This window comes from Merops nubicus, unplaced genomic scaffold (genome assembly GCF_000691845.1).
Source record: "Merops nubicus isolate BGI_N331 unplaced genomic scaffold, ASM69184v1 scaffold1955, whole genome shotgun sequence".
NCBI lineage: Eukaryota > Metazoa > Chordata > Aves > Coraciiformes > Meropidae > Merops > Merops nubicus.
In genome coordinates this window covers 50,408-60,455 of record NW_008611414.1, presented here as the reverse complement: position 1 = coordinate 60,455, position 10,048 = coordinate 50,408, and the positions used below count along the sequence as shown (strand labels likewise).

At 40.9% G+C, this 10,048-nt stretch overlaps 1 protein-coding gene across 1 annotated transcript in view; it reads left to right on the top strand.

Annotated features, from left to right (window-relative positions):
- The first annotated feature begins 1,894 nt into the window (after positions 1-1,894).
- Positions 1,895-10,048, top strand: part of UGGT1 (UDP-glucose glycoprotein glucosyltransferase 1) — a 34,405-nt gene continuing 26,251 nt past the window's right edge. Inside the window, exons 1-8 of the mRNA XM_008941198.1 lie at positions 1,895-2,019; positions 3,803-3,885; positions 4,298-4,428; positions 5,009-5,121; positions 6,076-6,250; positions 7,580-7,676; positions 9,519-9,597; positions 9,810-9,910. Of these exons, the coding sequence (XP_008939446.1) occupies positions 1,895-2,019; positions 3,803-3,885; positions 4,298-4,428; positions 5,009-5,121; positions 6,076-6,250; positions 7,580-7,676; positions 9,519-9,597; positions 9,810-9,910 (904 nt within the window). The remainder of the gene's footprint in view (positions 2,020-3,802; positions 3,886-4,297; positions 4,429-5,008; positions 5,122-6,075; positions 6,251-7,579; positions 7,677-9,518; positions 9,598-9,809; positions 9,911-10,048) is intronic.

The window sequence follows — 10,048 nt, the reverse complement described above, 5'->3', positions numbered from 1 at the left end:
GCTGGGGGATCATTTATTCCGTTCCCTAAGGCTGGGCGTGCAGGTTTCCAGAATTCAGCTGTATTTTCAACTATGTAACAGAGGGGAAAAATGAGGAAAAAATATTTACAGATGAGACTTGAAACGTCCACTTCAGTGTCCGAGTTCAGACTGGGTTTGCTGTGTTACCTCGCCCAGAACACAGCAGTGTCTCCTCGTGTCATCTATGTCCATGCCCGTGCTGCTCTGCTCTCCACAATGCATTTTTATTTTCCTTTGAAATACCGGCCTTCCCTTTGGTCTAGGGCTGTTACTATCTGGGGAGGGTGGGCATTTGTCATCTGCAGGTTTTCCGTTGGCTAAACACGTCAGGGGACAGAGGCCAAAGCGGGGCTGGCCGTGAGAGGCAGGACACGTCTGCACACGGTTTGCAGCGAGTGAAGGGGCCGGTTCCGGGAGGAACTGCAGACGGGGTGTCTGTTGGGCTTGGCAGCAGCCAAGGCTCCGCTCGGCAAACACCGGCCGAGCTCCCTCCTGTGCCCGCCGGCTGCCGTGCCGGGCCAGCTGCCGTGTGCCGCTCAGCCAGCTGCCCTGCAGATCCTGCAGCAGGGTGCTGCTGGGCAAGAGCCACGGGCGAGCCATCGCCGGTGAACTATGAGCTGGAATAGTGTAGATTTCTCAAGGGAGTAGGAGGAGGTTGTTCTGTCTATACAGGTAGAGCTGTAGCTACAGCTGTAGAACACATCTGCAAAGACTGTTTCTAACACTGAGATCATCGTGGGGCAAACGAGTTAGATTGTGACAGGAGGTCTGTGACACGCCTGGAATTTGAGGGGTCTGTCTTGTCAGTTGCAGGGGGGAAATGGAAAGTGAGCTGCCCAGAACAAAAAGGATTAAGGAGTATTGGGTGTGTAGTAAATAACAGTGCAGTCAGGGTGGGTAGAGAAAAGCTTCAACGTTTGGAGACTTGAACAGAAAACTGACAGGAGAATTCAGGTCTTCCATAAGCTTAAGATAATCTCCTCTATATAATAATTGCCTTGTGGGCAAGGAAATTCCACTCAGCTATGTTGTGGCATTGTGGGCAAGGAAATTCCACTCAGCTACATTGTGGTGTGTGAGTCAGAGAATGGACAGGTGTGAAAGTATACATGAAGGACAATAAAGATATGGTGTAATTTTTGTTCTCCTTCCTTGCAGTAACTGTATCATTTGAGCCTTTCTTCATTATTTCATTCATTTTCCAGCTTCTGAAGTTGGTGGTATGTAGTGCAGCCGGGAAATGCTTGTTTCTTCATTCCCCAGAGAAGTCCACTGTACCCAGGAGAACCTGAAGGGCTGACAAAGGAACCCTCACCTTGCCTGGCTCCTCTGACGTTGGTTAGTACACCCAAACATGCCTGTACCTCAGCATGGGCTGGTTCTCCACCTAATCTGAAATATGTGCTTGCCGTTTGTAATACCTCTTCTTCCTCACCTTGCCTGGCTCCTCTGACGTTGGTTAGTACACCCAAACATGCCTGTACCTCAGCAGTGGGCTGGTTCTCCACCTAATCTGAAACATGTGCTGTCTGTAATTCCTCTTCTTAAAGCAAGTCATATATAATGTGGATGTCCCAGAGCAGAAGCAAGTTTATTTAAGAGTGTATGTGTAGAGGAAATGGCAATTGATTTAGGTTTGATTGCAGCTCAGGACCTGGACCTTAAAATATTTGTCTCTTTCCATGTTTTCATAAAATTTTTGGGTTTGTAAGCCCAGGTGAGACTATGATCATCTCACTGATGTCCTGCATTAAATGGACCACTGCATCTTAAAATATGCCTTAACAGGATATGTGAGATTCTGTATGTATAAAAACAGACAATGCAAAACTAACTATTTCTTCCTTCATCTTTTTTAGGCTTCTTCTATAAAATGGGAATACTTACTGCAGTTCTTGGAATCTTGTTCAGCTCTTCACTTGTAAAAGGAGATTCTAAAGCTGTGACAACATCTCTGACTACAAAGTGGTCTTCAACTCCTTTGTTGCTGGAAGCAAGGTAAGCACTGTGATTGTCAGGTGACAAGTGGGAACATGCTCGGGGATAAAGGAGGGTTCTCTTGTTCACTTGGGCTGTGGTGCTTTGGACTCTGGTCCTTCCTCAGTCACTGGCAGTGCTGACAGGTGATCGCTGCTGTGCCTGGGGAGATGGGATGGATATTTTAAAGGCTGTAGTAGGTTTTTTTCATGGTAAATTCTTCCATTGTGCATTACAGCAAATGAGTTCATTCCACAGGAAGCATTGTTTTTCCTTATGGAGTTTTACTCAAAGCATTAGATTGAGAGGTTTAGCATGCTCTTGTAAGATTCCCTAATAAAAGACTTTTGACTTGGATGATGACTGAGGGTTTTGATACTTTTCTGTTGCTCACGTGGGTTTAGCTTGGTTAAGTTTGAGTTTGACTTTGTGGGTGTGAGTTGTGCATTACCTGAAGTCACCTGCTTTGTTAAGAGCTGTACAGGTCAGCCTGGGGAGGTTCCTTCTATGGTTGTACAGACTTTGCTCTTCAAAGATGCTATCTAAAAAGAAAAATCATTTTCATTTTGCAGTATTCTTGTTTGGAGACGTCTGCAAAATAGGACTTGAGATTTTTGTGTGAGTGTGTGTGTGTTTCATTTGGTGTCATTTAAGGGTCCTGCTACATGTGGCATTCTGCCCATATCACAGACTGCTTCATGTGAGAGTAGCTGAGCACTGATGGGTGTCACTGATGGGCCATGGTTTGGGTGGTAGGACAGGGGTGTCACTGATGGGCCATGGCTTTGGGTGGTAGGACAGGGGTGGCACTGATGGGGCATGGCTTTGGGTGGTAGGACAGGGGTGGCACTGAGGGGGCATGGGTTTGGGTGGTAGGACAGGGGTGTCTGAGGGGAAATGACTTTACAGCTTCTCTGTAAAACCAAAAAATGCTTGAGCAGTAAAATGCAAAGCTCAGGTGTAAGGCCAGGATTTAAATACCCTGACAGTGCGAGAGGTTTGCGTGGGGGGAAGCTCACCCTGAGAGAATGAAACAGGAAGCAAATTATGAGCCAATTATATTCAAAGCCTTCGAGTAGGCAGCAGTGCTGGTAACATCTGGGATGACCTGCAGAATGATGCAGCACTGCAGTGCAGAATTACTCCTGCTGCTCAGTGTACTCAGCCCAGCACTGCAGTTCTTCACCCAGCTGTTCAAGAACTACTCATTGCTGTAGGTCACTCCAGGCTGAAATGAGGACACAAGCTGTTGTGGCAGGTCGTGGGCTCCAAATCCTGTGTTGTAGCATCCTACAGCATGAAATATTTGCTAACAACATTTGGAGAATAACTTTCCTATGTGATGTTGTATACTCACCTAACCATACAGTTAATATACCATGAGTTACATCATCAGGATTTGGAGATGGGAATTCTCCTTTTGCTCATTTAACCAAACAAAAAACTCCCCCAAAGGCAGTAGTTCCAGCAAAGTGAACAAAACTCTGAGTTTCTCATAAGAGACAGCCAGCAGAGAAATGCATAAGGGAGGAGTGCTCCTTGCAGTGCATTGCTCTCTGCCAGGGGTCTTCCCTAAGAGGCACAGAAGCTTGACAAGCTTTTCTCTGTGTTGTTTTTCCTGGCCTGAAGCCATTGTTTGGTTGGGTTGGTTTGGTTATTAACTTGCCTGCTCTTTTTTTCTAATACTGTAGGGTTTTCTGGTAGAGGTAAACATATGGTAAAGCTATAAAAGCTTTGCAAAGTCGTAGAGTTGTAAATGGAGAGAAAATTCATAGACTAAGTGAACTCTTCTCTTCTTGCCCAGTGAATTTTTGTCAGAAGAAGGTCAAGAAAAATTCTGGAATTTTGTTGATGCCAGTCAAAATATTAAGACACCTGAACATGAGGGTAAGTTTGCATAATCTTTTTCTGATAGTTGACAGGGCTGAAAAATAAACTCAAATGTTTTCTCTTCTGTTAGTGTTGTGAAAGTTTCTCTTTTGATATGAAGTATGAAATATTTTACATGCTTTTTCTCTGTATTGCTATTTCTCAACTAAAATGAAATGTGAGCTTTTAACTGTTTCCCTGCTCTCCAAGGCAAAGTTTGCATCCCCAGGAATGTATGTAAGTGTACTCTTGGGGGTCTCTGTTGAAGTTCACCCATTCATCTGTAGAACTGGCTGTAATGCAAATGGAGGAGGAGTTATGTCTGTATTTACAGTTAATGTCAGGGGCCTCTGTCAGTATAAATGACAATTAAGATGATAAGCCCCTCGTCAAGGAGAACAGAGATAACTGCCTGTATTTGCCTTTGCAGGAAGTGATTATGCTTCCTACCATGAAATGCTGAAGGTAGCCTGCCAGAGTCTGTCACCTTTGCAGCAGAACTTGTTGAAATTCTCCTTGTCTTTACGCTCGTATTCTGCAACAGTTCAAGCTTTCCAACAGGTCAGTACAGCCCAGGGGAACTCCTCAAGGGATCTGGAGAGCATGATGTAGGGTCAGGAAGGAGTGAGCTGTGTGAGGAGACACTTGAGAACATAAAAGGCTTGCACCAAGTGCTTTATCTCTGTGCTGAAGAGCATATGTATATTCTAAGTTCTATGGGTGCCAAATATGAATCCATCTGCATTATAATGTGCTTTATCTAAGTAATACTAGAAGACATCTTCTGGCTTCATCTGTAATTTTATCATTTAATGTTTAACAAATAGGGGTTTCTGATGTGTAATACCAAAAAATCCCCAACCAGTAACCTCACAACTGCAATCATCTTCACTTTTTGTACCTGGAAGTAATATTACAGTTAATAGTAATGGACTAGAAAACTAATCATTATAAGTTAAGCCTTTATTCTCAGTTTTGCAAATTACCTTGCATTTAAGTTATGTAATGAAGAGGGAAGAAGTACAAATTTAGAGTTTAGGAAGTGGAACAAGAACACTTGCTACAGAGCTCTGCTGTTACTGTTGTCACTGGCTCTAGGAGCGGTCATTCAACCTGCTTTATTGCCAATGTTTTACTACAGATAGCAGCAGATGAGCCTCCACCACAGGGCTGTTCCCTCTTTTTTGCTGTGCATGGGGAGAAGACGTGTGATTTTGACTCTCTTGGAAACCTTCTACAGGCAGCTTCAGAAAGGTGTTTACTTCATTTCCTATTATTGGGTCAGCTCTTAAAATGTAAGGATGAGTGCTTTGAAAGTGCATGGGAAAAACTGGAATGAAAATTGTTGGACAGCAGGATTTTTTAATTCTCAGTACTATGTAAAGCCTTTAGTGTGCAGGGAGAATAGAAAGAGCTGTGCTGCATATTAAAAGGACAGTTAATCTAAGAGAGATTGTTCATGAAGGCCTTGAGGCATGCACAGCATTTTTTTTCTGCTGTATAATTTTCTCAGCATTACCAAAGAAAACTATTACCACACAATGTATTTCAAGTGCAGAAATTGATTGTAACTTCTAGTAACAAAAAGTAACTATAAAATATAACACCTCTTTAGGAAAAAAAAACCCACAGCAACAAACAAAAAGCAACTGAAATTTCAGTTTATCTTCATAATAACCATGGTAGTGTTGGGGTTTTTAAGTAGAGAAGAGGTTTTGTGGTCAAGGTGCAGATAAGTGGCATCCATAGTTCATGTGCTATTCTTCTGAATCATGGAATATTTTATCTATTTCACTGTATTTTAGACAGCTGAGAATAGTCTCCTCATTCACTTTCTTGTTTGTATACTAGACCAAGGACAAGGTTCCCTTGAATTTGAGTTCCTGAGTTTGAGTTTATGAATCACCATGGGGGAGGGAAAAAAAGTTAATGGAAAATTTAAGAGAAGTGGTTTAATTTTTAAAACAAATATTATCTTAGATTGAAAATAGCCCCCAGCTGCTTGTTTCATATTCATATGCCCATTTTTAACAAAGCTTCAACAACGAGCACCAGGTGCTGCTGACCTTGATAATCTGTTGGAATAGCTTGACCTATTCAGGGAAGACAGGAACAGGGATTAAACAAGAGGGAAAGAAATTCTGCATCTTGCAAGGAGTGAGGAAGTGCTGTGAATCACATGTGATAATCTTCAATGTTCACTTTTAGGCCAAAGCCATTTTTGTTCAAAGGGGATCACAAATACCCAGCATCAAACCCTGAGAGTCCTGTTGTCATACTTTATGCTGAGATTGGCTCAGAGGAGTTCTACAGATGCCATAAGAAGCTTGTTTTAAAGGCTGAGGCAGGAGAAATCACTTATGTCCTCAGACACTACATTGCTGTAAGTACATTTGTGCATTGTAACAGAGGTGTTTGACATGGAAAGAGTAACTGGCCTGGGTTTTAAAGAGGAAAAATGGCCTAAGTTGGTTCCCTTGGCTGCTTGGTTTTAATTGTGTGTAGCTGAGGAATTCAGAATACTTAAAATCTCATGACTATTTTGTAAAATCAAGTCATCCTTTTATATAATGTAGAGTTAAACTCCAGGAAAATTGCAGTTTAATCTAAAAAAATAAAATGTTGCTCTGCCCATATTAGACTTTAGGAAATAGATTTTTCCATAGTCAGGCCACTTAGTTACTTGATATAAAAAGCAAGGATTACCATCAAGGTGCCATTTTCAAATGAAGGGCATTGTTTTATTACAGAACCACTTTCTAGTCCTCATGCAAGTCATATGTGTTGCCACCTCCTGCCCTAAAGTGCCTATAACCCCCAGACTGGTCTTTAACTTTAAATTTCAAAAGCTCTGAGAAATTCAAATTTACTTTTTTCCTGAATACTGCCTAGTGTTGCTAAAAGCTGCAGTGTAACAGGTTGGAGCCAGACCTGAATGCAAAAAATCAATTGGTTTCCTGAATACTGCCTAGTGTTGCTAAAAGCTGCAGTGTAACAGGTTGGAGCCAGACCTGAATGCAAAAAATCAATTGGTTCACTTCTAGCAACACTTTTGATCAAATAAAGTTCTATATTGCCTACACCACTTTCTTTTTAAAAAGTAATTTGTTCACCAGTGTTGGGAGGAGTGATTACATTCAAAATTAAGTCCATCACATGATAGATCTTGATGAAGTTGTGTGAATCTTGTATACTTCAAAATCATTTTAGCAAGTGGTCATGTTTTTTTCCCATTAAAGTCAGAACTAATTACCCATTTCTTTTGAGTCATTGACTTATCTGGGTTTTTTTTTTTGTAATTCTCTGTTGTAATGCTCCAGTGAATGTTTCATTTTTGAATGTCACAGCTGAAGTTTCTTTCTCTCCTCTTGCCCAATCTGATGATGAATTCATCCTATTCTACTTGGCTTATACTCTGAGTCCTGAAAACATTATTTTGTCTTTTGTTTTTTGCTTTGTGTGTGTTGGTGTTTTTTTGGCTCATTGAGATATCTTTGCTCTCTGAACTTCAAAAGGTTTTGTTGAGATATAATAGGCAATGTAATTATTACAGTGCATTGCTGCAGATGGACTCATTGTGTTCATTTCTCATGTATGCCTGACAAGTTATGGCTGAAATGTCTGAGATTTCTGGGCCTTGGGAAATGGCAGCTTTGAATATGTGCATCAAAACAAAGAGTGGCAACCTCGTCCTGTTTGCTCTTCCTCACAGAATCCCAGCAAAGAAAAAGTCTACCTCTCTGGCTATGGTGTGGAACTGGCTATTAAAAGCACAGAATATAAAGCCAAGGATGATACACAGGTGAAAGGTGAAGTATTACTTTAATATTTTAATGTGAATACTTTAATGCTGCAAAGATAACTTTATATTTCTTTTAACGTTTGTCTGAATTATAGATATTCTTTTGTGAGCTCTGAAATCACTTCTCTTCCTCTCTTTTGGGACTGTGTTCTTTCCTAAGTATCTCTTTGCCATGATGCTTCTCCTCTGTCTCTGAAATGCTGGGCACAATGGAGTCATGGCTCTGGACTAGCCCTTAGTAATGGCACCACTAATGCAACTCACTTCTCACCAGATAACCAGATCCTCTGCAGATGTAAAGCATTCATTTTTCTTAGCTTATCCATCCCCAGAGCAGAATGTGTTTCCTGCTCATGTCCTTTGGAAAATGAGAACTTGGTACTCTGCATGATTGGCTGCTGTTGCTGTTTTCTATAGAGCACTGATCTCTGTCTGGCAAACTCTCATGCTCCTACCAAAACTATTCTGTCAGGGTAACCTCTGTGTGTGGATACGTTTTATTTAGATCTTTACACACCCCCCTAACACCCCAGAATTGCTTTTTAGCTTGGACTAAATAATTTTTTTTTTTTTGTCCTTTGGAAAATGAGAACTTGGTACTCTTTGGCTGCTGTTGCTGTTGCTGTTTTCTATAGAGCACTGATCTCTGTCTGGCAAACTCTCATGCTCCTACCAAAACTATTCTGTTAGGGTAACCTCTGTGTGTGGATCGTTTTATTTAGATCTTCACACACCCCCCTAACACCCCAGGATTGCTTTTTAGCTTGGACTAAATAATATTTTTTTTTCACTTTGAGGTAACAGTTTTGGAGAACAAAACTTGGATTTTTGAACTGTGTTTTTCATGATTTTGCAGTTTTCTTAGCTCATACAGATTTAAACTGTGATTTGGAATATTTTACCACCATTTGAGTGTATTCATAAAATCTTTAATGTTAAGAGAAACAATCATGCTAGAGGAGGTGATCCAACTTATGATTTCTATTACTGTCTTGGAATTTCCAATATTTTGTCATCAAAAATCATGCAAAAGCCTTCTTACCATTTGTAGAATTGGAAGGACATTGGAGACCTTTGTCTCATCAGGTGGGGAAGAAACAAAAGTAATTCTGGGGAAGGGTTGTTACTCTAAACTTGTGAAGTTTTATACCAGTATCTAAAGTGTTTTACAGAATGAACAAACTGTATATGGGTTGCTGTGAGCTGCAAAAATACCACAGATAGTAAACTGCACATGAGAGGTCTATGGTTCTCATCCAGCTTCTGTGTGATCCTGAGAGAGTTCTGACTAGAAAGTCTTTTACTCATGCCTGTGATGTTTTGGCTTGTCTGGAAGCAAACACTTATCTAAAAGGTCAAGACCTTTAGTTAGAATTGAGCATAAAATATCCAGATTGGCTTGTGCTCAGCTAGTTAGGACACTGTCTGCATCTGTTGCACATACTTTGTTTGGATGTTTAAGCCCAGAACTGGACATTACTTGGATACTATTTTTCTCATCTGTTTGGGGGCTAAAATCAGAGTTGAGTTTGTTAAAGTTTAGTACTTACTCTATGAAGCTGGCATGTCCTGAAAGCTCCCAGGTCCCAGTGAATCCCTCTGCAATGCCTTGGTCTCTTGAGATTTCCACTCATCTTAAGCTTTTCCTTCTCAATAATCCAACTTGGTTTTATTTCAGCTGTTTTTTAAAGGTGACATCTCTTGGATACAGGTTTAAAGTAAACCTGAAACTCGCCCTTTCTTTCTTCTTCTGTGTTACTCCAGTGTAGTTTTGTTTCAGTGATGAAAAAGAGTATGAGAAGCAGTTCTGAACAGCTTGGTAACAGTGTTGTTCTCTGTGTGTTTGTAGGCACAGATGTGAATGCTACAGTAATAGATGAAAGTGACCCTATTGATGAGGTGCAAGGATTTCTGTTTGGAAAACTAAGGTAAAACTCAGTTTAAGTTATTGAGTCTTTGTTAAACTAAAAACTTGATGCAGAGATGCTCATCTTTTGCTTTTTTATTATTTTTTACGTGCTGAGTGATCCATATGTGTTAGCAGCACACTCCTTCATGTATTAGTTTCTTTTAGTTTCTTTGAATTAGCAGCTGACTCACAGGAAACCACAGTAGTTGTTTTACCCTCATACTGTTTTAGGCAGTTGTATCCTGACTTGACAGAAGAGCTGAAAGAGCTTAGAAAACATCTTGTGGAAAGTACCAATGAAATGGCACCTTTGAAAGTATGGCAGCTACAAGGTATGAAGACTTTCAGTATTGTCCTGCAAAAACTTAGTGTAAGCATATGTTCTTGTGCTCTGCAAAAGTGAGGTAGCTAGGCTCAGAGAGTTTGACTGTAAATTCATGCACTGGAAAATACTGGATTTTCCAAAGTGC